We start from the raw sequence: 27,414 nt of genomic DNA on the forward strand, positions 1-27,414 counted from the left end.
GTGTAAAAACCCTTTTATACCCAGATGAAGACTGATCATAAGTAAAAAAGTCCTTACATACATGGATGACCGACGCGTTTCGACGAAGACAGTCTTCATCAGGGAATAAAACCCCTTTTATACCCTGACGAAGAGTATAAAAGGGGACTGACGAATGTTTAAGTCAAAGCGCATTGATCATCCATGTATTACTAAAGGATGTATTTACAATCGGAGTGCCTCAGGTGCTTTTTAGACTGCCAGTCTATACCAAAGACTTCTACACTAAGTAAGCCTGACAGTCTTTGTTTTTTACTCTTATATAATATGCAACAACTTGAACATGCAGAACCAGAAGGCAACAGCTCTTTTTGTTTTTTAGGTCCCCCCAGGGAGACACTGTGCATTTAAGAGTAGAGGCCAAACAGCACCTGAAGGCCTGCAGGTGTTTCTTTGCAAGGTTTTTTTCTGTGCAGCATACAAATGATGAGATTTGTAAAACATAAACAAAGTGCCACATACCCACAAGCGAATCAAACCGTGTGAGCAAGTCACAGAGCAGCCTTGATCATCTCCTTCCGTTATCTTCTTGGAGCCATGAGTTGGGTTCAGGTCATGTGCTGCCGCTCCTGTCATCCTGATGCCTGATGTGTTATTTAAAGAGCCGGACGGGTGTGAAAGAGCTCAGTGGTTGTCCTAAACTCTCACCTTTACTTGCCAGAATAGATCCGTGTGCGCACGTTTGTGTGTGTGTGCGCATGAAGTGGTGGCCGCACATCAGCTCCGAACAGTTATTCTTTCCATGAATAAACATGAGCTTGTGCATTAAATATTCAGAGGCGTCTTAACTCTGCATGGCTCCTGACAGCAGGAGAAAGGGCTCATACACTCACACGCACGCCATTGGCTATGGTTTCCAGGGCTACCTGTTTGAAGCATCAGAGCTATAGTGAGAAATGGCAGGGCAGAGATTTCTATTCAGACCAGTGCTTCCTTTTCACAGGGCTCTTAACTGACCAATGCATAAATGCATAACCCTCCTCTGCGGTGTCTGTCTCTTGCTTTGTGTTTCTTCTCTTCCATTTCCTCCACCTTCCTACTTTTTCATCTGTCCCTCCACTGCCATGTCTCTCTCTCTCTCTCTCTCTCTCTGTCTCTCTCTCCGTCCAACAGTTAGTATTCAGTGAATGGAATGAAGATTCTTCATTTTTTCATCACTCTCTCGCATAGTGCTCAGCAACTTGAAGTGGAAGTGAGGCTGCAAAAAGCAAGCACTCACCCCCTCACACAAAAAAACACAGACACGTGTACAATCCACAAATGATCACACACACAGACAAAAAAGGCACACACACGCTTCAGGGGCAGGCACTCGTCTGTTTAAGTGGGAGACAGGAAATAAGGGGACAACTGCTGGCCGTTGTTTTTAATCAAACGTTAGTGGATTGGTTCTGATTGCAAGTTGTTTGGGTGACCTAAGGCGAGAAGGTCGCAAAGCTCAACAGGAAAATGAGTCATTCACGGTCATTTAACCTTTGTGAAAGGTAGAAGCATTTATCTGTCTCTCTCTCTCTGTTAACGAGGGTCTCTATTGACCCACTTTATTGAGTATTATTGATTGTACAGTGTGTCCAAATATTGGTGCCTTTTGTCACCTTTTCATATTATAGGATTATTTCTTTATGATGTGCGGAGCCGTGGCCCGCTGACCTGCACATTTCACCGGTGATTGAGGCCATTTTTCTTGTCTGACAGCTCCTTTGAGAGAAACAAACTATTACGCCTAAACACACACACACACACACAAACACACATAAAGCGGTCTCTTAAGCCACGTCCCTCTCAGCATCCTCAGATTAATATTTCACCGCTCCATTGCCCCCCCACTAACACTGCCTTATCAATCATTCAGCATGGCATTTCCCTGCATGCCATGAGTGCATGTGTGTGTGCATTTAGGTGACAGTGTTTCAGCTGCGCTCGAACTGAATGAGTGTGTGCTCCTGTGGGTGTCTCTTTGTGTCTGTTTCAGTGCACAGTTTGGGACTGGGACTCTAATGGAAAACATGACTTTATTGGGGAGTTTCAGACCACCTTTAAGGAGATGAGAGCAGAGCAGGAGGGCAAACAGGTGAGCACCCGCAAAGGGATGGAAGGAGTAACGACTGCACACCAACTCACTGCAGCTGTATTTAGATGGACAATGGCGCAATAGCTGGATTGTAGTCACTTAATCACACTTGTATTTATACCAATGAGCTCATAGGCTCAATGATAATGTGGTTAACCATCCAACCTAAGTCCCAAGTCAAGACTGACAAAAGCGGAGTCAAGTCCCTAGTCCTACAGTCATAATGCTGTCTTCACCAAGCCTAATGCCATTTTAACAACAGAGTAATAATATATTAAATATACCCAAACCATGATTGCTTTTTAAAATTTGTATTTATTTGTTAAAACATATTCATTGGGAGTTGTCGCATCTCCATCTGCAAATTCCAGCTGGCTCGTTTTCCATACTACAATTACTTTTTTGTTGACGACACCCTAGTTTTTGTACGGGAACAAATTTAACTTTGGTATCGTTTTTCAGCTGGCACTCAGTATCGTTACGCTAGTTCTTCATAGTTCTCTCCTGCAACTTGATTGGATGATGTTCAATTAGTGCAAACAAAGTGGATCTTGGGAATAACCTTTGGCTATGCCCCGCCCCTTTGTGATGGTCCGACAAGATGTTGGAGCAAGCATGGAGCCCACACTGTAACTAACTGCGCTCCCTGGAAAAATGTTATCAAATTTTTAGGAAAACAAAAAAGTGTTTTCAGAGAGAAGCAGACAGACAGGTCTAAAATATGTGTTTGAAGGATATATCCAGGATGTCAAACTGACTCAGCAGCATATACAGATCAAAATAATAAGGACAGAAGCTAAAGCCAAACTGGTTATTGAGACAGCAGACAATTATTATAAAGGAAAGCTTCACTGATATTCATCCAGCTGTATGTCATCACAGTGTGTGCAGATAAACAGCGTTAAGCTAACCCCCGTGCCGCTGTCAGTACCCCAAACTTACGCTACCAGACCTCTGCTGGCAGACAGGCAGGGAGCACCAAGGGAAGCCAAACAACATTCATCTGCACACTCACTGTGATGACACACAGCTGGTTGAATATCAGCAAGTTTCCCTGCTTCCCTTCACTGGTTCCTGTACAGCAGGTTCAGTCTTCATTCACTGTTATAATCATTTCAATAGCAAAAGCAGCATGTGTATACATTCAGGCTATATCTTCAGTAGCTAGCTAGCTAACCCTACACTTTTTAGGGTTTGATTTTGGCACATAGATTTTGGGTCATAGTGAAGGGTCAGTTAAGTCTCACCTTGTTGGGACTGAATCATGTTAAAGTTAGTTGATTAGGAAAATAGAATAATTTGTGGGACACTGTCACTTAAGATATTTTTTAAACTTTGAGCTGCGGGGAAGGTGTCAAATATTTTCAAGTCAGAAGGCTCAAGTCCAAGTGAAGTCATGAGTCATTGGTAATTAATTCCAAGACAAGTTTCAAGTCTTTTTCATTTTGTGAGTTGTGCATAAAGTCATTGAATTTGTGATGAGTCTGTGACGACTCCAAGTGATGTGACTCAAGTAAACACCTCGGCAATGGGGTAATAAACATCTCAGCAATCGTACTCAGTCAAAAATATCCCAAACTTATCTTTTCTTCTATGATTTGAAAGATTAAAATATTGCACATGTCACAAGGCTCTTGTATTTTGACGGAAACATTTTCACAACTGTTAACAAACATTAACATTCATGTATGTTATGATCAAAATGATAGACGGCTATCAACAGTCAGCTTTAGCGTAAAGAAATGGTTCAGACCTCTGTTGACTTGACATGACATTGACATGAATGTGTGTGTGTGTGTGTGTGTGTGTGTTCCCAGCTTCAGTGGGAGTGCATCAACCCTAAATACCAGATGAAGAAGAAGAATTACAGAAACTCTGGTGTTGTCATTCTCAATCACTGTAAGGTGAAGTAACACATTATCATATCCTTCTACTTCCTGCAATCCCCTCCTCCATGAGTCTCTTATAACAGTTGTTTTAATTACTGATTAAAAGTGCACTGTGGCATTTTGTATAATACAAACAAAAACGCATTGTGTGTGTCTTTGAATCTTTTCTCTCCTTATTTAACATCTAAGGGTGGATTTCTGGGTCCGTTACATCCATGTTTGCTTGCTGACAGTCTTCTTCTTCACTGATTTTATTGTCACATTTCTACGCTTCTTGGTGCATTACCATCACCAACTGTCAATTAATCGAATAGTGTGAAGCCAGTGTGAAATCATTGTTCAAAAGCGCTGCTCTGGGCCAACTAAACAACAAAGAATACATTTAATCTGTCAATTAATGCTTAGTTGATTAGTTGTTTACTGTTTCAGTGTCACATTACAGTTAAAAATGTGTTACAAACCAAAGATATTAAAGGTACAATGAAATGAAATAGAGATAAGCAGCAATTTCTCATATTTCAACTGGCACCAGTAAATGTTGTCCATTTTTGTCTGATGTAATTAAAACTATTTATCACTACATTTCAATTTATTAAAGATTTTTATGGGTTCATTTTGTGTTATCTAATCAATTCATTATTTAAGCCCTAATCTTAAGATTAACGGTGCATTATGCACAGCCACATCCACCCTTTTCAGCTTTTATTATATCCTGTCTTGACTCCATGACATCTATAAATCTCAACTTTCCCCCTGACAGATCATCAAAATGTATTCCTTTCTGGATTACATCATGGGAGGCTGCCAAATCCAGTTCACCGTAAATTCTGTCACTTATAATCTCTTCAATATTATAGCAGCATGTCATTGTCTGTCCATGCTCATTCATGCTGTGTGTGTATGTGTCTATGTCCCAGGTGGCAATAGACTTCACAGCATCAAATGGGGATCCCAGAAACAGCTGCTCCCTCCACTACATCCACCCCTACCAGCCCAATGAGTACCTCAAAGCGCTGGTGGCTGTCGGGGAGATCTGCCAAGACTATGACAGGTAGAAACCACCCCATCAATCAGTATTTATCTAATGCTGACACACTCACACACACACACCAAGACATATACACACTAGCTGTCCCCTCTCAAGGCTTTGGTCCATTATTTGTCCTTGGCTCTGTACCTTTCTCCATCGCTTTCAGTGACTCATGTGCCTTGCTCTTTCTCTAGTGATAAAATGTTCCCTGCGTTTGGTTTTGGAGCACTGATACCACCTGACTTCAAGGTAGGACACTCAGAATGTGTGTATGAGTGTTTTTGCAGTAGCAGGAGGAGTTCTGGTTACTTTAAATCTCTCTCCAAGGCACAGCTTGCTTTTGATCAACATGAAAAGAGAATACATCTGTCAACCTGTAAATTAGACTGAACATGTTGTGCTGAGTGCTGGCTTTACCATGGCGGTAAAAGGCCCTGTGTTCTCTGCCCCGCATGAAGGTTTCGCACGATTTCGCCGTGAACTTTGATGAGGACAACCCTGAATGTGCTGGTAAGCTATCAAATGAAACAAACGTACACTTCATTCACAGATTTCTTGGCTTGCAGAAACTTTTGTTCATGCACCACACAACCAAACCACTCTGACAGTATCGCTGCAGCACGCCTTTTAATCTCTCCCTCGCTGTCAGTCCCATATTTTTCCCTCTGTATCTATCCCCACTCTCTGTTTCTTCCCCTCACACATACAAATACACACTCCTAAACACACACACATGCAGCTGGGAGATTTGTCACTATGCTGCAGGAAGTATTTCAGGCTCTAAGATACAGAGAAAAACAACACTAATCTGAATGTGTGAAATGGGCTTCTGCGCTCTTCTCCCAACATAGCAGTGTTCCTGCCGTGAAGGTGTGTGTGCGTGTGAGCTTGTGTTTGTGTGGACTATGTAGGAATGCTTTTTAAAAAATGCCCGTTCACCTTGAAGTGCAATCACATGTGCAGAGTCTGATTGATTTTAGCAGATACTTTTGCAAGTACTGGAACTTTGCTTGGCGAGGTCAGTGCAGCGTAATATACAGACGGATCAACAGGAAGACAGATAAATAGTAAGTAGTGAAATAACCTGTGTGTTTGTGTGTGTGTGTTGCAGGGATCCAAGGTGTGGTGGAGGCCTACCAGAACTGTCTCCCCAAGATCCAGCTCTACGGGCCCACCAACATCGCCCCAATCATCCAGAAAGTGGCCTCGTCTGCCTCCGAGGAGATGCACACCAAAGAGGCCATGGTGAGAGAGAATGAGAAAGATTTAAAAAAAAAAGTCTGGGCCATTTTGTTCCTGTTGTTGTGAGTGTTGGTGTTTGGTGTTTGCATTGGCACACGAGGGGACAAAGGAACAGACAAATGGCAATGAAAAGACAGAAAGTGAGATATCAGAGTGGGCAAAAAAAATGAAACAAAGACGGGCAGAAGGAGATGCATTGAAAAGTGGGGGGAAGTGATTGATATTAATTTAATTCCAGTCATAAATTTTAGAGCAGAAATTCCTCTCTGCCTTAATGCCTCCCGCTTCTCTCTGGCTCTCTTGTGGATTAGAATGAGTTTTATTCAAATTAGCTCCTGACAAGAAGCCACTTCTAAAACATAAAAGTCATCGAACATCTTTTCTTCCCTCCCCCCTTCCACCCCCAACTGTCTCCCCTTCTACCCCCAGGAATACTTCATCCTGCTGATCCTGACAGACGGCGTCATCACCGACATGGCGGACACACGGGAGGCCATTGTGCACGCTTCCCACCTGCCCATGTCGGTAATCATCGTCGGCGTGGGCAACGCAGACTTCACAGACATGCAGATCTTGGACGGGGATGATGGGATCCTGCGTTCACCAAAGGGCGAGCCCGTCCTCCGCGACATCGTCCAGTTCGTCCCCTTCAAGGACTTCAAACACGTGGGTGGCACTTGGGAGGAGTTGTAAATTGGGGGGGGGGGGGGTAGAAATCTTGTATTTCTGGAAAAACCCACAGAGCTGTGATAAATACATCCCAGGCAGAAAATGTGACTAATTCTCCAGGGAGGTCAGGCAACATCAAGTTATATATACGAACAGGGCGCTATATGAGACTGCAGCAGAATGGGTTTTGTAACATATTTTTGCACTAGATGCTGTTTTTCAGCTATTTTTGATTCTCGTGTGGTTACTTCTTCACAGCCAGCAAGACTATAGTGGATACCGAGCTGCTTACTTTAAAAGTAGAGCGTTCTCATGCTGAATAACAACATTAAAGGGCATAAGAAATGTGAGGTCATAAAAGAGTAGCGAGTCATGAAACGTTAAGAGAATTCACATCAAGGCCACGGACTAAAAAAGCTTCTAAAGTGGGGCTAAGTGTTACTTTAAAATTTTCAATACTGTTGCCAGAACAACACCTGAGCTTCTGTGCTGCTTTCACTTAAAGATATACTATGCAGGATTGTCCTAAAAAACAATTTCTATAGACTCATACAGAAGTAATCCCTCTCAATCATCACTTATGATCGACTAGAAGTGTATTTTCTGTGTTCATGACATTTATGGGTGTGTATCCCCGCAGCACTTATGTGAGGTCGGGGCTTTATAAAAAGGTAACGACCAGGTGCCAGCTGTAAGCAGCAGGCATTCAAGAGATGCAGCACTAAATAAAGCTCAAATATAGTGAGGTGAAATGAGAGTGAATCTAGGGTTGGCTAGTGTGTTCACAAACAGAAACCATCTCTCCTGCATAGTATATCTTTCAGTGTAAACCATCAAATTTACGATACAGAGAAGTGAAGGCAAAAAGTAGCCCGTGGGTTAAATCTGCACAGAAAAATATTTGCCCCCTATGGCAATAATGGTAGGATAATTCACATCAGATACGTCTGTATGTTCTTTCACAAATCTGATGCAGATAACAATACACAATGCTCATGTAAATCCCAACAAATATGATGATCAGAAGTTACTTCGTACAGCTTTCTGCTTGACTTCAAGCAGTTTTAAATCCATAACTGTGGCCTAGGCTGTGTGTCTCACAAACACAGACAGAACTTCATACTGACGACAACAGGAATGACAGCACTTTTATTTAACCATAAATAGAGCACTGCCCACTTTTTTTTCTAAGCTGAACTACAACGCTGAACCAATGGCAACCTCCCAGGCTAAACAATAAAGCCAGTGCAGAAGTGCCAAAAACTGCAGCTCATCAAATGGCCTCTTGAGGCTGACTCACAAAGTCTGTCAATTAAAATGCCCATGACATAGACATGCCCATGCCTGGTACCAAAAACGGGTTAGCTTTCTGTTGCTAACTTCAACATTCAAGACAAGTATTTGAGGTGTACATTTTTTATAACCAACTCATTTAAAGTTATGCATATTTAAGGGTTGGGGCCGCTTGAGGGACAGGCTGTCACTACGGTGTGAGTCAGATCCATTCCTCGCCCTCACTCAAATATGGTCACTTCTGGCTCCAGAAAAGATAGCTACGGCCAAAATGCTGAACCCGAGGCTTCATAATGATGTCCACAAACCAATGGGTGACATTGTGGTAGCCATGGCGATTATTAAACGCACAGAACATATGACATACAGGAGTCTTTTTTTCTGCCAAATGAGTATCAACATAAGCTGATGTGGTATGCTACGCAGGAAATGCCAGTTACTGTTCTGAATTCATTGTGTAGCTTCCTCTTGGTTGTGTGCTTTATGGTTTGGCACCTGGTCGCTACCTTTTTAAAAAGTCCCAACCTCATCTGATCGCTGTGCCCAGGAATGTCCTTAACATGCCTGAATAATGAGAAAATATGAAAATACAGGCAGTGATCAGGGTCTCTGTAGATAAATCCATTGCCACGCACTTCTAGTGGGTCATAAGTGATGTATGAGAGGGCTTACTTTTGTATGAGTCTGTATCATAGACTGTATACAATAATGGACCTAGCTACTGTGACGTCACCCATTAGTTTGTGGAGTGCCATTTTGAAGCCTCAAGTTCAGCATCTTGGGGATCACCATCTTGGTTTTTGGAGCCAGAATTGACCAAATTCAGAGGAGAGGGTGGAGCTGTGGTCAACTGCTGTCACTCAAGCGGCCTGCCCCTTCAATATGCGTAACTTTAAGCCTTAATGACATTTTGACCCGTGAGTTTTATAAACAAAACCGTTTTTGTACATGTTTATTTCTGCTGTTAAGTTGGGCAATTTCACATAAGGCTCTATGAGGATTGACTCGCTTCTGGAGCCAGCCTCAAGTGGCCATTCAAACAACTTTAGCTTTTGGCACTTGCGTGTTGGCCTCATTTTTCAGCCCCGGAGGTTTATAGCTCTTAGTCTTTACACTGTTCATTCGTTCATTTATTCATGTTAGCATAATGCTGCAGCGGTTGGCATTGTCGCCTCACAGCAAGAGGCTTCCTGGTTCGAACCCAGGGTGGAGGAGCCCCTCTGTGCAGAGTTTGCAGTTTGCATGTTCTCTCCATGTCAGCGTGGGTTTCCTTCATGTCAATCCATGCATGTCAGTCATTGGTGACTCTAAATTGTTGGTGCGAGCATGAATAGTTGTCTGTCTCTGTGTGTCAGCCCTGTGATAGTCAGGTGGCCTGTCCAGGGGGTACCCTGCCTCTCGCCCAGTGTCAGGTGGGATAGGCTCCAGCCCTCCATGACCCCTAACAGGATAAGAGTTTACGGAAAATAAATGAATGGCCCATAGCTGAATTTAATGGCTGGCCCCTGATTAGGAGGAAATATGTCAAAATGTGTGCTCAAAAAGTGAGTAAACATTTTTGTCGTTGCCCAGAAAGTATTGACGTTTGATACCAAGCCATGCTATTTGGGGAAAGTTATACTTCAACTGTGGCTCTATCTGTGTGTGTGTGCTGGGTGGGTGTCAAGAAGTGTTGTATTCAGGGGGTAACGAGTGTGAGTGTGTGGGCGTAATATGCTTGGCGTGCTCGTCAAAACACATCAGCTATCTGGTCCCTGCATGTTTGTGTGCGTGTCTCTCTCTGGTGGCATTAATTTATTTGCCTGACTTTGACAGGGTCTGTTTGGTCGGGTCTGTTATGGTGCGTTTGGTCTGTGACAGGTTGAGAAATCAACCAATTACACCCCAACTAAAGGGAAAGAGAAGGGGGGAGAGAATGTAGGAAGGAGCAGAAACATATAGTATACCTAAAAGTACATAGAGAGACAAGTCAGAGAGGAGAGGTGAGGAATAAATCTGGAGGAACAGAGGAGGAAGGTGGAGGGAGAGGGCGGTCAACAGGAGACCGGAGCTAAAGACAAAAGGGAGCGAGGGAGTGTGTGACAGAGGTGGAGAGGTGATTTTCTGCTCTGTCGTTTCTTTTCAGAAGGGATTAGCAGGACGGAGCTGCTGTGAGACAGGCAGAGTGGGGGATAACAGGTAGATAGGAGCAGAGGAGAGGGTGGAAATGAGAGGAGGAAGAGAAGGGAGGGGGGGGTCGGGGTGGGTGCACTTTGATGGTGCATTGTCTCTGGGAATTATGTGAGACGGAGTACGACAGACTTTCTGACTTTGAGGATTCGGATTGTGTGTGTAGCATGGGAGCGTGTGTGTACGTGCAGATGTGTGGCTGGCCTGTATGTGTGCATAAAAAGTGTGTGAATATGAATATGTTATATATTTAAAAGGAATAGTCTTAGATTTGTTTTGCTAAGATTCATGACAATCATCCTATGGATTTTGAAAGCCTTCTTGTGACCCACTATATTTTATTACTTATGCATTACAGAGCAAAAAAGCAAACAGGAAAAAAGTCCAGACACGTAGAAGTACAGGAATAATTGTCCCAGTGTTGTACCACTCTCAAACCGTCCTCCCACAGTCCTAAATGTGGAATATAGTGAATAATAATTAACACTCAACCTGAGATGATGACAATTCTGCAAGGCCAGAATGATCTCAGTTTTACAACACGCATCCTGGCTATGAATATCTCCAATTAATGATATCAAGGAAAGTGTTTTTGTTATTCAGTGCCTTTTTTGGCTGCAGTAGTCCCTGATAGGTAAATAAACCCTTTACATTAATATTTTCAAGGGTTTCTTGACCCTTCAGTGTTCGCAAACCTATGCCTTAAAATTTGGAATAGCTTCTTTGCATATGATGTCATACATCTGTGTATTGTACAGATGGAGGGCAGGCAACTGGAGGCAAAGACTACCAACACTGCACACATGCCTATGATTTGCACTGTTTACAGGTGTTCCAATGAGAAAGCGGTAGATACTGATTGAAAACCTCCGTCTTCAGTCTGGAGAAGCGGATTCAACCAATGTCAAACGTTAAAGTGTTGTGTTAAACATGCCGTTGCTGTAACGTCTTCTCTGTGTTTTTAGCCATGACCCCGATTTTTATTAAAGGCGTTTCAACAGACCTCTAAGAATGGTTGCCCTAGGAGGAAGCAAATTGCATCTTAAGTTTGCTAATGTTGGCCTGACAGCAGTGCAACCATGCACAGAGCTGATATGGCATTTATGCTCTCACACATTACTCATCCTGCCAAAAACAAGAGGGTCATCATTTCAGCTGTGGACCCTACTACAAGCGAAATACTTACAGTCCACAAGACTTTAATACACTTTTAATGGCTTGCCGTGCCACACCATGCAAATCTGTCAAGTTCATCCAACACTTTTATGCAGTCACTGTCCTCTATTTCCAATTCATGCAGTGTATGGATATATCACTTCCTGCCCTTCATCTGAACTTCACACTTTTAATAATCGTGATTGTAAACAAGCTTTAGCAATTTTTCAAATAATTGCAGGGAGAATCACAGCTGGACTGCTCACATGAATTGACTCATACAGCATAATGTACTTGATCGTTTGCTTTTGCATGAATAATGTGCTTTAATGGACTGTTCCTTTTATGAATAGACAGGCTCTGATGTGCTTTTCTCCTGTGCTATGGAACTAGAGGACAAAAAGGTGAACGCAGGGGTGTTTTGAGGTTGTCAAATGAGCTTGTCTGATCACATCAGTCTCAGTAGTCCAGACCTTTGACAGCATCGGGCTCAACAGCATATTTTAACATTCTAGAATCATGCATGGCCGGTGATGTGCGTTCGTTTGTGACCTCTCCTCTCCTCTCTGTCCGTCTGTCTCTGTGTTTCCAGGCCTCCCCAGCCGCACTGGCTAAGAGTGTTTTGGCAGAAGTTCCTAACCAGGTGGTGGATTACTACAATGCTAAAGGCATCAAACCCAAGTGTATGTCGGATTATGAGTCCACAAGAACCTTCAGCCCCTGACAATGGACTACATGCAATTATACACTCCAATACACACATATATATATCATATATATATATATATATACATTTATGTACTGTATAATACATATACACATGTAAAAGCACAAGCACACATATGCACACAAACAAACATGTACACATAACCATATTACATACATACAGTAGTCTAGTTCAGAGAATTAGCTCGTTCTGGTGAAACAATTTGAACTACTCCATTGATGACTATTGCATGTTCGGCCACAATGGCATCACCTGGGAAATTATTACTATCTACTGTATATTTAAAGATGTTTATAGAAATAAGAGCAGTCTTCTGAACCAGCATGCAGACTCAGACCATAGCCCACCCAGAGAAATGACACTCCTACCTTATTTAGATAACTAGCAAGTTCACGAACCAAAAGATCTGTGGGTAGGAAAAGCCAAAAAATATGTGATTGCATAGCCCGAAATGCTTAGAATTAGCATTGCAAATGTTATTTATGGGAATGGTAGTGTCCCTGTTAGTGTACTGCATAAATGCATGAATAATTCAGCTCCTGCTAATATCCAATCTCCAGTACCCGCTTGCTAGTTATGAAATAAAGTATCTCTGTCATTTGAGTGACATTCAGGGTTGTCTTGGGTGTTTGGGGGTTCTTTTCTACAGATTTGTTTGAGATTTTGCTAAATGGAAATGAACAACTGAATAATTGTAATAATTTCTTATTAACCTTCTTACATTGTAAAGAGTTTTGGGAGGATAGAAAAGCGTGTGTGGTAGACTCTCATCTGTGAGCTGAAAAATGTTTTTTTCTGTATTCTGCATGTTGATTATAATAAAGACACTTTGGTTTTCTCATTTTTGTGTGATCTGATGTTTGTTTGCATGTGTACTTGTATTAATTGTGTTGTATAGACATGTTCACACTGTTGCAAAAGCTCACTTTTGTGGACAAAAAGTTTTCAATTAACATTAGGACTTGGTTTTTGGTAAAAGTTCTAGTTATAGAAATAGAAACTAGGAATATAAAACATGTTTTCAGTTATTTCACTTTTCCTAAGTTAAGTACATAACTAAATTTGTGTGTGTTCAGGGATGCAATATGGAAATCTAGAATAACAAAGAAAAAAGCAGTTGGCAGCCTGTTAGTTGATTTGGTTTTCCACCTCGTGAGCTTCTGTTTCTCAGCTTGCCACCACATATTCAAACTATATATATATACAGACCTCCACTGAGGTTAGATATCACACACCTCCCTCTCTGTCTCACTCGTGGTCAGACAGCCCTATGAGCCGACAGTGTTATTTGTGCATGTGGCAGTTTCAAGTATTGTGAAATGCAGGTTCATGACACCTTCATCCACAACATGTCTCTTTCACTTTCTCTACGTCTCCCAGACAGACATTAAAATGCAAGAATTAATTATCTGACGAATCTCCATAAAGTTAATTAGGGGGAGCCAAAGTTGGGCTGTCCTGAGAGTGCACTCCATACGTGCCTCAGTGTCTGACAGTTGGATCAGTATTCAACACATGAGCCTCTCTGATATCTTTTTCAGAGACCACCCACATCAGAGGAGTTACACTGAGAGGATCAGTTATATAAGGGTGGAAGAAACCACTGAAAATGAGTAAAAATCCAACTTTACCTTCTACAGTATTTTGTTCTGATTATATTGTAATATCTGGGTTATAATTGGCTATATTGTTATATTCAGGAGACCGTCAAATGGAGCCTCAAATCAATAGGTTTTACTTGATATAAATGAAAATATTTTTAACATGCTTATTTGTTTATTTATCATTGTTTTATATTCTTTTTTAGCATTTTATAGTGTTAAGGGCAAAATCCATTTGTTGATGAAGATCATGCAATTTGACTGAAAGCTTTTAAACTACTGAACTGACCTTAAGGTAAAATTGTTGCTGTTACTGCTGTTTCCAAGGTCAGTAATTAACTTTTATTATTTTTTTTTAAGGTAACTTAACTTTAAGATTATACGACCATGTAAATATAATAGTTTAATATCAGGATATCAGATTTAATTGGTTATCAATTAAAAAAAATATGAATCCGGTATTCGTGCGGAACCTTTGTCATCAAGACGCTCTATGCAGCGGAACTGTTTTGTCACGTACCGGAAGTAGCCAGGGTGACATTAGGACAGGACGAAAACGAAGGCATGGGTGTGCATTTGTTGTGAGAGCCCCATGCTCCTCTAATTTGAGTGTAATTTTCCTTATATTTATGTGGAAGTGTATATATTAAAGAACAAAATGGCGGCGTGGAGCTGTCGGTTTCTTCTCCAGCGGGGAACTCGTCTCATTTCTCTCCGAGCAACGGCTGAAAGGTGGCTAATGCTAAGTAGCTAGTTGTGCTAATGTAACTGAAGTTAACTTTAGCGTGTAGCTTCGTTAAATGGGGCTGCTTTGGTTTTCCTTTGCTTTTATACCAGGGCATTTTGTTTGCTAATTAACTAGCTAATGTTACAATTTTCTCTTTATTAGTAACGCTAGCTTGCCTCTACTTCCCAGTGAATTATAATTGATATAACACATTGGGGCGTTTGTGTTGTGTTTGTGTTTAATTTTCACTCTCCTACGCGAAATAATGTTACTTAAAGATCAATATACACTGTTGTAAAGGATAAAACTGATGAACCACTCCACAGTCCCAGTCTACAGTTACAAATGAGTAATGTGTTAATAGCCATCTGCAAGCAGACGTGGGCAGACTTTAATATGACAAAATGTCACCAGGGTTCATTCAGGCCTCTCTTTATTTATTTCTGTCTTGACTCGTAATTAATCAGTGGCATTTATGCACTTAAAATGCACAAACTGTTCTGCTCATTACTCACCAGCAAGGACACTGCAGTGACTGAAGTGATTTTGTAAAGTAAAGTGACAGAGCAGCGTGAGATCTGACGCTGCAATGCAAATTTCTTGAGTTATGATCTTCAAAAAGAATAAAGGAGGAAGTTAGTTTGCAATTAGTTAGTCAGAAATACCAGGTCAGCTTCTCCCTTATATGACAATTTGCTGCCTATCTCTGTCTCGTAGCATTATAAACGGCACATGTTTGATTTTGAGGCTGTTTGTCAGACAGAATTAACAATGTGTAGTTGCCACCTTGTACGCTGGGAAATTGTGATCAGCAGTTTTCTTTTCATTGACTCAAGAAAACCCCTGAACATTATTCAACAGGACAAAATAATTGTCAGTTGCAGCTCTATAATACATATGTACATATGCATGTGTGCTACCTGACAGTCTTGTTTTGATTGGACATTTTTTTAACAGTTATGAGCAGATCCAGAATGAAAACCTGCAGAATTTAGTGGACTGTGTTTTTACATTTTTTTAATATTAAGTTATTTTGTGCTTATAATGCTTATAAATTTATTTAAGACAACATATTTTTTTTAAAAAAATCTGAGGAGGTGTTGTCAGAATTCTGCATTTGCAGATTCTGTGTGAGCCTGATTATTAGTGTAGCTCTGGACATACCTGATTGTCGTCTTTGTAAATAACTACCTTTTTTTTTTTAATCTGGCAGTCCTGCCCATTCATTGGGCTGTATCAGGACAGTGAAAACCACAACATGGTTCGAGGAACACCTCACAGAGGACAACCAGGAGTACATGAGGAAGAGTATGGCAGAGGAATACAGAAAACAAACAGCTGAAAAGCTAAACCCCCTCAAAGATGAACCCTGGGAGCGTCATCAATGGACAGAGGGTTGGTGTTATCAATACTGAGAGCTGTGTACATCGTGAATCCTCTACCTGTTGGCTCGCACTTAAACGGTCTTTTCATCTGTCCATCTTCACAGGTAGTCAAAGAGTTGGGTTAGTAGCCGTGAAGCTGGGGATGGCTCCTATCTGGACGAAAACAGGAGAAAGACATGTAGTCACCATGTTGCAGGTAGCACACACACACACACACACACACGCACCTGTTGTCTTCTCTGTTGTGCCTCAGCTTTGCATCAAAACAGCTGCCTGTATTCTTCAGGAATGATAATACCTCTTAGTCATCCATAATGAAATGACCAGCAGGTCAGAAAAGCAGTCAAATAAATTGGATTGTTCTGTGGAGTGAGGGGGAACACTAGCAAATATTGAACAACTCGAAACCTCTCCTGCAGCCTTTGATCGTATAAGGTGCAAAGAGGAGATATTCCTAGTCAGGTTTATTCAGATCACGTTTTAATCTCATCAACTATTCTGTCAGTGAAGTAAATTGATGGCAGACCGCGGCCATCTGTGTTTATTCTGCTCTTTATTGATAATGACATACTTTAGTGGGTAGCACAAAAAACTTCTATTGCAATTTCAGTAAAATGTCAGTGGTAATACTCAGACTTTTTAAACTTTGTCATCACCTCCACTTGATATCAGATTCAAGGCCATACAGTAGCTTCTACCCCCATCTGCTGATTCACTTTTGTCACATTTAGTCATTTGATTCTTTTCGGCTGATACAAGAACGCTCTGTGCTAGATGAAAAGTAGAGCATTTAAATTTACTTTCTCAGGGAGAAAGTACTCCCACCACTTTGGCACACATTCTATCTGAAGCGAAACTGAAAGTACGTCATAATGCAGTGAATAAATACAGCACAGGCTTCATTGTTGCTTCATAAGAAAACATTTTCCTCCTCTTTTCTCATCCTCTGATTTACTTTTTATGTAACATGTACTGCTAAATGCCTGTGATGTATTTCTGTTGTTGATTGAGTTAGCGGGGGCCCCATGTTGAAATGTTTTACACCACGGGCTTGTATGTTTTTTTTGTGTTGGTCACGTAGGTGGTTATGTAGGTCAGGAGGAAAGAAGTAGCACAGAGAAAACTGCAGTCAGGCTGTGACTAATGTTAATCCAGCCTCTGTTCCTTTTTCCAGGTGCAGGACTGCCATGTAATAAAGCACCTGTCCAAGGAAGAAAATGACGGACGCTCTGCCGCCCTTGTGGTAGGAGGGAAAAACGTATCACCATTCCATGTAAGAAACAGCTGTAAATGTCATTAAAAAAACAAAAAACGTGTGAGGTATTTATCTTTGCTGTGAAATGGTATTTGTGGACAGACAGACGCAGCAGGCAGCTGTTTTCAATGAAAAAGCTCTGAAAAGCCACTGTACACTGCCTGCTCAGCACCAAACTGCAGAAGGACACAGTAACAGACCAGCTGGTGAACATAGTAGAGAATCTAGCAGCTAGAGAGTCTGATATTTCTCTCAGGAGTTGGTAGAGACCAAATAGTGTAAAAAGTATTTACTACAGGTTTTTAAAAAGTACATTTTAGGAAAACAAAAATATCACTTGGGTTATGATTTGATAAGTAATAAACCTGTGAGAATAATCACAGAAAACTGAAATGCCTCTGCTTTGTTTCACCATGAGAGGCTGAAGCCAACAATTAAAAGGCTCCCCTTAATGTAATGGTAGGGGAAACACTGTTCGAGTTTGCCAACATTAGCCACCCTGAGCTACTGGTCATACTGGACCAAGCAAAGTCTAGTTTACATTACACAATTTTCACCCTGATTTTGCGTCACGGAGACTATCGTAATCTTTTGAGTGTTCATAACTGGCGAGGTGTGTTTCTGTCAGCGGGAGTCTCGCCAACTGCGTTACGACCTGTGTGTGCACACCACAAGATTTCTCCACTGAGCCTTCACTGACAGAGCCCCAGATAACACGGTGACATCACCAAACTTGGAGACGACACATTGTAAAGGCACGGATATTCTTCCCAGTGTTGAATCAGATCTGCCTCCAGGGCCTGGGTCCAAACACAACACGCTCCACGTGATCCTATGGATGCCGCCATTGTTGTTATTGCTTGCCGGCTTGTCAGTGTTGCCAGATCTTGGGAGAGAAACAAGCAACCAGGGCTATGGAAACAAGCCCAAAAGAAGCGACTGTCATGTGTTTAAATAATGTATTAGACGGATATATATATAGAGAAAGGTGATGTTTAGAGAGCGAGCCCAAATAAGCAACTCCACTTTAGAAACAAGCCCAAAGTCGCAGCTAATAAGCGGACCTGGCAAGTGGCAACCCTGTAGCTTGTCCTCCTCACATTTCTTCCGTCCTCCTGCGTACTGATGTGGGACGTATTCCACCTCTCATTGGCTGATGCTCTTTGTCAGTCGTGTCAGACTTCTCCAGTTTTCTAGCATGCCAGATATCCAGTCCCAGTCGCAGACGAGGGGGCGACTTGCTCGTAGGCTTGTTCACATATGAGGACTCGTCGTGGCAGACTCACCCCCGTGTTGAAAATCGTGTAATGTGAACTAGGCTTAAGGCCGTAGCAGCCAAATTCCTCAGTATTGAATTCAGCATGGTATGTTCATCGCCTCTGACTTCACCTTTTCATTCAGTGTAGTAATGTGTTATTTCTATTAAAAGTTACATAGTTAAACTTTAAGCAAAAGCAAAAGTTTCTGAAATGAGTTGGAAGAGTTTGTCAATTTGACCTTTTTTGAAAATATATAATGATTATAAAACATTTTTGTGTTCAGCAATGGGCCAGCAGTATTTATAATGAGCAGCTCTGCCTACACAGAAACATAATTATTATTGTGTGCTCATTTATTTTTGCCTCCCAATAGCTTGAGAAATTGCCAACGTTACTCATCTTTTATTCTTTATTAAAAGATATCCGCATATGTATGCAGAATCTGTGGGCAATGTTCTGGTTTCCATTTGTAATCCAAGTAGTATTGACCAATCATGTTTGAGCATCAGGGAAACAGCCAGTGTGGAAAGCATTGGCCAAATCGGCTATCGTCTGGTCTGTCTGTTTATAGAGATTAGCAGAAATGACCAGCATACGGAAGAGGAAGTCTCGGCCCTAATATTTGCTGGCTACTCTGTAACTCTGGAAATATTTGTTGTTGCCCCCAGAGACTCATTGTCGTGAGACTGAGAGGTTCCGAGATTACTCGACTTTAAAAGCAGCCATTCACTCAGTTGTTTGAACTTTCACAAAGTTAGAGGCTGAGCAACAACATGATTTTGACTACACAAATTATTTGATTAATGGGTCATCTGACGCAAATTTTAGACAGTTACTTTACATATAACAATACTTATATCAATCATAAACAGGGCTAAAACTGAAGACTTGTTTAACCGTTTAATTTATACTGATATTTAATGTCTAAGAATATCATGTCTAGTCGACCTGCAATGTGTAGCCCCATTAATTAGCTGTATAGTTGATTGAAAGAAAGTTAATTGGCAACTATTTTGATCAACGTTCAGTCATTTTCAAGCAAAAATGTCAATCATTTGCTTTTTAAAGCTTCTTAAATGTGAGGATTAGCTGCTTTTCTTCATCATGTTGTATGAATCTAAATGGTGAGTCTTTGGGTTCTGGACAGTTGATTGGACAAATGAAGCAAATTTAAGATGTCATTTTGGGTTCTGGGAAATTGCGATGAGCATTTCTTACAACATTTTGACATTTTATAGGCTAAACAGTTAATCAAATATGAAAACACGAAAACAATCTGCAGATTAATTACTGAAATTAATTGTAAATTGCATCCCTAATATCTAATCACACCAGTCACTTTGCTCTTAATGCCAGCAGAGCGGCCGGTGCCAAATACTTTATCACATCACAACGTCCATTTCTGCTCATTTTAGTTCTGGCTACATTTCATAATCATGCAAAAAAAATCTAATCAGTGTGACAGCTTTATGGAAGCATAACTGAATTTTGTCATTTCCCTGTAGCACTCAGCTCATATCAGGCCTCCCAGTTTTAGGACCTTTTATGAATACAGATCCGTAGTCAGGAAATTATACCCGACCATCAGTGAGTATATTTCATCTTTGGTGTCTAAATGAGCAGAATCCAATAGATTTCATTGCCGCTACGTCCCACTTACAATGACAAGCCCTCGCACATTTAGAAGTGTCTTTCATACTCATAATAAACTCTAAGGTCCCATCACAGCCTCAGACTGCATATCTGACCTCTATAACACACACACACACACACACTGCAACCTGAAGTGATAGACAGCAACAATGGCTCTTCAGTTTGCTCAGTGAACCTGTACTTGCTTTTCAGAATGGGAAGACAGTTTAAGGCAGGTATTGTTTTTTTAAGAAAATCTCCTCTTAGTATGTATGAGGAGGACTTTTTCCTTTTTGTATGTTCCATCCATCTTTTTAAGGAAAAAAAAAAGATAAACAAGGATGAATAAATCAAAGTGTAATTTATTCATTGAGTCTTGATAGATGCTTGATGGGCCGGTGTCGAACGTGAAGTTGTTTAGAATCCCTCTCACACAGCCGCCACATCACTCTCCAGTCAGGCAGAGTTTGTCGGAGTGAGAAGCTTTGGCAGGCTGATTTTCACCCTTCTGTTGAAAGGGAGAGAGAGTTTAGAGTGACTGGAGGGGCTGAGATGAGAGCGAGCCGAGCGAAAGCAAATGTCAGAGATGCTCACTGCCAAGTGTGCGTGCGTATGCCTCCGTGTGTGTGTGTGTGTGTGTTTGTTTGGCTCCCGTACAGTCATAACAGGCCCACGTTTAATTTTAAAATGCCAAAGTCCAACTGCTGTTGGTTCTTCTTTTACCACTTTATTTCCCTCCCTCCCTCCATCCTAATGCGTATGTCTTCTTTTCATCATTCTGACTGGCAGAGGTCTGAAGGGGAAATGGAGATGTTCAGGAATGCAGGCGTGCCTCCGAAACAGAAAGTCACCACCTTTAAAGTGTCAGACAACGCCATCATCAAGCCAGGTATACATACGTGCATTAGCTTGTAATTAAAGGGGATCTATTCTGCTTTTTTTCTGTCATCAGTGTTGGGCAGTAATGCGTTACAGTAACGTTATTACTTTTTCCAGTAACCAGTAGTTACTAGTCACATCACTGCCAACTTGAAATATAACAATCACATCAGCGGACTCATTTTCGTAATAGTTGTGCTGCGCACGCATGTTGTAAAGCAGCAAGCTAGTTGGAAACCCTTACTTTAGGGGCTGGAAATATTCCCATCACTTTGGCTTTGTCAGGAGGAAAGATGACAAGAACACTGTAGCTGCAGGAAGTCAGACTGAAACTCTTTCCACTGCAAAAAAAAAAAAAAAACAACGTCAACCGACAACACAACAACATGAGGCTCCAGGAAATACACTCCACCAAAGGTGAGCCCTCCTCGGCTGCAGAGGTCGGCTTTAGCCCTAAACTGACTGAACACCCAAAACTGGATTTTAATCGTGCACAGCTGCAGCTACAAAGAAGTGATGAAGTGATATGTGGTGGCTGTAATGTTGCTCCACGAGTGACTCGCCGTCTTTTGGGCAGAGCTTTGGGAAAATACCGGTCACAGGCAACAGGAAGCCCCCAGGTAAATAGAGGCTATCTAGCATTAGCTACATTTAACGGCAATTACCCTGACACTTGCACAGAGGCACACATCTCAATTTTGCGAAGGAATGCAAATGCCGCTTTTATGGGGTGTAACAGAAAAGTAATATAATGAGTAGTGTAACGAATTACTATTGGCAAGGCGTAATAAGTAAAGTAACTCTATTACTTTTGAAAAGACTAACGAGTAGCAAGCCCATCACTGTCTGTCATAATGTTATATTGATAGATGTTCATATTGAACATGGCTAGATTTTCAAATAATGAGGTAAACATATGTATACATAATCCCTGTGAGCATAAACCTTCAGAATGTTTCGAATACTCTGTTTCCAACTTTATATATATATATATATATATATATATACACTTTGGAGACAAGGTGACGTCAGCTCATGATAGATTTCTTTATTTAGTCATCTGCTCCAGGCACCCGACTGCAAGTGTTTACATTACATACACTGCTACATGTAGCTACTTGCTAATAATGAGAAACATGTATTCTTGGTTGCTGATGTTGTTTATTTCTCCCAGATTTTGCATCATATTCCTGCTGTAACACGTCTTTTATTGGTAATTTTTAGTGAGAAAAGGTGCTGCTGTACACGGTCATTCCTTGGCTGCCGGTAGTGTTGTCAAAATTATTTATTTATAGATACGTATCTATTCGGAATATTTAAAAATGGTTTCAATACTCATTTTCCAAAGTATCCATACTACTTTCCCACTGTCTTGTCGCCAAGACACCACTGCCATAGTGCTCCCATAGCTCCGCCTCCTGTCACTCACTCACCTCGTCACGTGTCTCTTGCGCTCCGATTGCATTTAGGGTTTTGCGGCATAGTTTTGTTTTGTTTTGAATGTGTGACCATCTCAGAGGCCTTTGTACATGTGCACTACCGCTAGAAGAATATTGTTTTCATAAACAGAATTTTGTTAATGTGTACTGCAGCATGTAGCTGCATGCTAGCGTGAGGGAAACATGTAATCTTGGTTCCTGATGTTGTTAATTTCTCCCCAGTTTCAGATCATACTCCTGCTTGAACATGTCCGGTTGTGTTTAGAAGCCTTTTTTTTTTGTGATATTTCACAGTAGAGGTGCTGCTGTACTTCATTAGTCATTTGCCTGGCTGCAATTATGGTGCAGAAACACTGAAATACAGAAGACATGGTAACACTAACCAATCAGAGCAGACTAGGCTTTTAAAGAGGAAGGCTTAAAGACACAGGCAGAGGGGGTGAATACATGTGTCCAGCACAGACAACAGAAGGAAGAGAAAGTGGTTTTTGAATATTAAAGTGTGTAAATATGTTCTAATAGAAGCCCCAAAGTACAAGTATCAACTTTAAAATGAGCACAATAGGTTCCCTTTAAAGAAATACTCATATACTGTGTTTTCCACGTCACACAGTAAAATCTATTTTCTATTTTCTGACAGTTTTGTACACAATTTGTCATGTTGTCTTGTTTGTTGTGTGTGCAGGCACTCCTCTGTATGCAGCACATTTCCGCCCAGGCCAATATGTGGACGTCACAGCCAAATCGTAAGTTCTGTTCTGCCAGCTCTCCCTCTTCGCTGGCGCTTCATCTTGGCTTCCCCCAACTGCTTCTTCCCCTCTTTTAGCTCCAGCATCGTGTTGAGAAGATAGATCAATTTTTGACTTTACAAGAAAGTCCAAATCTCTCTTTGTACGTGGTTGTCCTCTCAGGCAACAAGTCAGCGCACTTTAAATAATGAGGGTGAATTTTCTTGTGTTTGTGTGTGTAGCATTGGCAAAGGTTTTCAAGGCGTAATGAAGCGATGGGGGTTCAAAGGTCAGCCAGCCACCCATGGTCAAACCAAAACTCATCGCAGACCAGGGTCTCTTGGACCGGGAGGGGTAAGACACACACACACACACACACACACACACACACTGCATAAGATGCTCATGCATGCCAGACATGAACAGTTGGCTTCCCATAATCCAGTAATGTGAGCGTGTGTCTTTTATCATCTGCGTCTAGGATCCAGCCAAAGTTTGGAAAGGAAAAAAGATGCCTGGCCAGATGGGAAACATCTCCGTCACAGCCTATGGACTGAAGGTACACGCTCACAAGACGACACCCACACAGTCGTGGTTTTGAACTTGTGTGTCCTTGACTGCAATTTCAGTTCAATACTCTCATCTGCCTCTTCTCTCTCCCAGATATGGAGAGTCAATACCAAGTATGATGTGCTGTATGTTAACGGCTCCGTCCCCGGACACAGGAACTGCTTATTGAAGGTAAAAATAACGGCACACACACACACACACACACTTGGGAGTGAAGTGTAAAGTTTAAGGTCAGCCCCAGCATGCTTAGTGTTCTGACAGGGACGAGTTTGACCTTGCACCTGTAAAACACTGTCACACCTGCAAGACAGTGTGATCTATCTTCATTGACACAGTGCTGGATCAGCAGTGCGCGTGAGTGTGTGTGTGTATGCATGAATTTGTTTGTGTGTTTTTGTGTGAAGGAATGGGAGCGTGCACCTTAATGATGCTAGTAATATCCACCGCATCCATCTCCATACTCAGCATGTTGTGTTCGCCTTGTGTGTGTGTGTGTATGTGTGTGTGCAGACACACACGCAGACTATTATTTGTTTTGCAGACAAGCGATAATGAATATAAATGTGCATTGCATTTCACACAGCTCAGCTATCTCACACACACACACACACACACACACACACACACACACACACACACACACACCTGGATCCACTTCTATTACCCTTATGGGCACAAGTTAATAATGTTTGTTTGTTTATTGTTGTTTGTTTTTGTCATTGTGTGCAGTCCCACTGTCCTGATGTTAACAAAGAACAATTATGGTTTATTAATTAGATTTAAGACTATGGCTAACAATTATTAGTAATTTTTAAATAGATTTTTTTAGGGTAATCAGTCAGCCCACAGAGTCAGGGACCCTTGGGTGCATAGACCACGGAAAAAGTAAATAAATAAGGTTCATTTGGGAACACTAAACAGACACTGATCTTGCCAGTATAATAATTTTTGTTTGGTTTCAATAATATTAAACTACTATCAGTACTTTCCCCAATGTTGTTAATGATTGATTCAAATTAAAAGTGTGTCTGCAGGTCCTTAAAAAGTCTTACATTTCATTTTGTAAATATTGGGCCATTACATTGTCGTAAATTTGAATTTGTGAGGTACAATCACCACGAACATTTTACCTAATTTTATTTTTCCATTTTTGAATTTCTAATTGTTAAAGGGAGTCTAGCTCTTCTGCGTGAAAGTCCACCTTCCTGAAGGTACAAATCTTTAAACCTACCACCAGCGGTGTGCAGATATTTCTGGAAGCTGGTGGTCAAGCAAAAAAAGAATCACATCTTTTACACATGTTTATTTAAGCCATTTATTTCAATGCCCTTAAAGTCATGCAGACAAGGGTGTTTATTTGCCTGAAAATAGGTGGGGACCATATGAAGCGCAGGGTCTGGGGGTCCTCCCCTGGTCAACTTCAGGCATCAAACACTTGATTTCCTGCATTCTGGTGAATTTTTATTTGCATCAGTTTATGGTGGAAATGTCTTGATGCTGCTCTGACACACAGACACACTCTGAGGACGATTTCTATGTCAGAGATCATCAATTAGATATGAAATCCACAGAGTGCTGGAGAGAAAACGTGTCTGTTGGTTTATTTACATTAAACTCAGCCTCTTACAACCATGTTCCTTCCCTACATGCCTTGTTGCAGGGCTTGTTTTTATATTTTCTCATGTTGTTACTTTCCCATCAGAACTCTTTAATTAAACATGTGATCCAGTCAAATGTTGCTTTAGTTCCTGTTGGTTCATTAATGAGATTAAATTCACATTTTTTTTTAAATCTAATCCGCCGCCTTAGAATCTGTATACAATACAGTTTTGTTTGGGAGAGAACTGCACTAATTCTAATAATTATCTTCTAAATACGCTTTAAATACTCTGAAAGAATCCCAGAGAGCAGAGAGCAGCTCTTCCTCTCCTCCTCCTGTGCTCTTTGTGCACATAGTGTTCCTGCAGCACCAAACCACGTCAGATTTCTTCAAATTAAATATCAGAGCCACAGTGTGGGAGAGGCAAACATTATTTCAAGTTAGGTTTTGGTTTATGAAGACAAGTAGAAGGGGCAAAAAGTTCAGCATCTGTCTCTGCTCGCTCTGGGGAGCTTGTGAACAGAAATCTGCCAGAGAGTTGGAGCGACACTGTGGTTTTACGCCAGACTAGCTTGCTTGTTGTTAAGCTTAATAGTGGGTTGTTGCCTAGGTTAGTTTGGCTCTGTTGAGATATTTTAATAGTGGTTTAATTTCACAGCAGTGACAAATAATGCTGATGCTTTGGGCAAACACTATGGTTACCTGGCTGCTCATGAAGGCAGGTCAGGGAGACGTGGATGCTGCCCTGAAGGGTGCTCGATATGTGTGCATTAACTGTGGTGGCTGTGACAACAAGGGGAGCAGAAGAGGGAGGGGCAGGCTGGCACAATTAAAACTCAAATGCATCACACTTTTAATTGAGAATTGATGCCATGGGCCAAACTTAAAAACTAAAATATAAAATATGGAAAGAAATACCTTACAAAAGGGTACTTATCCAGTTAGAGGCCTACAGAGCAGGTGCTTGAGCATCACCTGAGGTCTATCTGTGCACATACCTGCCTGCTACTGAACCTGACACTGTCTCTTTACTGTGTTTGAAAACTAGATTAAAGTAACTCACTGTAATAATCATATTTCTACATAAATCATGAATGTTTTCTGCTTCTAAAGGGAGGCATGTCCGAAAAAGTTTGAGAACTGCTAATTAGATTTTAAAGATGCCAGAAAGCAGTGGTAAATGCCTGTAACACATTTTTCAGTCCCCAAGGTGACATTTCTGAAGTGCAGCAGTCCAAAACCCCTAAAATATTCTATTTAGAGTTAAATAAAATGCAGATGAGCAATAAATCCTCACATTTGAGAAGCAGGAGAATGCAGGCATTTTGTGCCTAATTGATTTACAATAATAATTTTCAAAGTTGTTAGAGACAGATGAATGTTGGACAGCCAAATACTCACAACTGTGTCCAATCAATACCAGAGTGCCAGGTACCATACAAGGACTGTGCAGTATATTGATGCTATATCGATAGTGTGATCACAGACTAGACATCTTCTTAGATTTCGAATATCGTAAAATAGGAAATGTTGGTTTTAATGGCTGCACAACGGCTACAGCATCAAAAGGCAACTCCACAGTATCCTCACAATATCAAGGTATTTGGTAAAAAAATATCGTAATATTTTTCTGCACATCACCCTGCCCTACTTCAACTTTTACAAAAAAGTGTGTGTCTGTGTGTGTTCCAGGTAAGAGATACTGTACTGCCAACCAGGAAGTCCACCCTGCTCAACCCTCCTTTCCCTACCTATTTCACCGAAGAGGAAGGTGACCTGGATGAAGACCTGTACGACAATGACTTGTTCATTCACACAGACCCATCATTAACAATGACCTGACCACACACACGCACACACACACACACACACACACACACACACACACACACACACACACACACACACACACAAAATCCCTCTCTCTCTCACACACACACACACACACACACATGTCACGTTTTCATTTATACCCACAAACCATGTCTGGATCCTGTAATAAAGTGTAATTCCTTTGAATGTCTTGAGCCCCTTTAGTTCTTTTGGGTTTTTTTT

The 27,414-nt window shown here is 41.3% G+C and overlaps 2 protein-coding genes across 2 annotated transcripts in view; both read left to right on the forward strand.

Annotated features, from left to right (window-relative positions):
- The window catches only part of cpne4b (copine IVb), a 29,955-nt gene extending 16,878 nt beyond the window's left edge, over window positions 1–13,077 (forward strand). Inside the window, exons 8-16 of the mRNA XM_049603137.1 lie at window positions 2,012–2,110; window positions 3,928–4,014; window positions 4,760–4,819; window positions 4,917–5,050; window positions 5,224–5,278; window positions 5,488–5,539; window positions 6,141–6,274; window positions 6,701–6,937; window positions 12,150–13,077. Coding sequence (XP_049459094.1) covers window positions 2,012–2,110; window positions 3,928–4,014; window positions 4,760–4,819; window positions 4,917–5,050; window positions 5,224–5,278; window positions 5,488–5,539; window positions 6,141–6,274; window positions 6,701–6,937; window positions 12,150–12,281 — 990 coding nt within the window. The 3' untranslated portion in view covers window positions 12,282–13,077. The remainder of the gene's footprint in view (window positions 1–2,011; window positions 2,111–3,927; window positions 4,015–4,759; window positions 4,820–4,916; window positions 5,051–5,223; window positions 5,279–5,487; window positions 5,540–6,140; window positions 6,275–6,700; window positions 6,938–12,149) is intronic.
- A 1,328-nt stretch (window positions 13,078–14,405) lies between these two features.
- Window positions 14,406–27,378, forward strand: mrpl3 (mitochondrial ribosomal protein L3). Its single transcript, XM_049603140.1, has 10 exons — window positions 14,406–14,617; window positions 15,826–16,007; window positions 16,102–16,193; window positions 17,172–17,270; window positions 20,933–21,032; window positions 23,147–23,207; window positions 23,432–23,543; window positions 23,671–23,748; window positions 23,853–23,930; window positions 27,052–27,378. Exons 1-10 carry the CDS (start codon window positions 14,544–14,546, stop codon window positions 27,199–27,201), a joined length of 1,026 nt encoding a protein of 341 aa, XP_049459097.1. The 5' UTR covers window positions 14,406–14,543; the 3' UTR covers window positions 27,202–27,378.
- Window positions 27,379–27,414: the final 36 nt, after the last annotated feature.

Source organism: Epinephelus fuscoguttatus, linkage group LG17 (assembly GCF_011397635.1).
Source record: "Epinephelus fuscoguttatus linkage group LG17, E.fuscoguttatus.final_Chr_v1".
Classification (NCBI taxonomy): Eukaryota; Metazoa; Chordata; class Actinopteri; order Perciformes; family Serranidae; genus Epinephelus; species Epinephelus fuscoguttatus.

Excerpts from the sequence above, each read along its gene's own strand:
- mrpl3 (XM_049603140.1), top strand. The coding sequence starts at position 14,544 with ATGGCGGCGTGGAGCTGTCGGTTTCTTCTCCAGCGGGGAACTCGTCTC. Across the intron at positions 14,618-15,825 it reads CTCCGAGCAACGGCTGAAAG|TCCTGCCCATTCATTGGGCT; the intron begins GTGGCTAATGCT and ends TTAATCTGGCAG. Across the intron at positions 21,033-23,146 it reads CAACGCCATCATCAAGCCAG|GCACTCCTCTGTATGCAGCA; the intron begins GTATACATACGT and ends TTGTGTGTGCAG.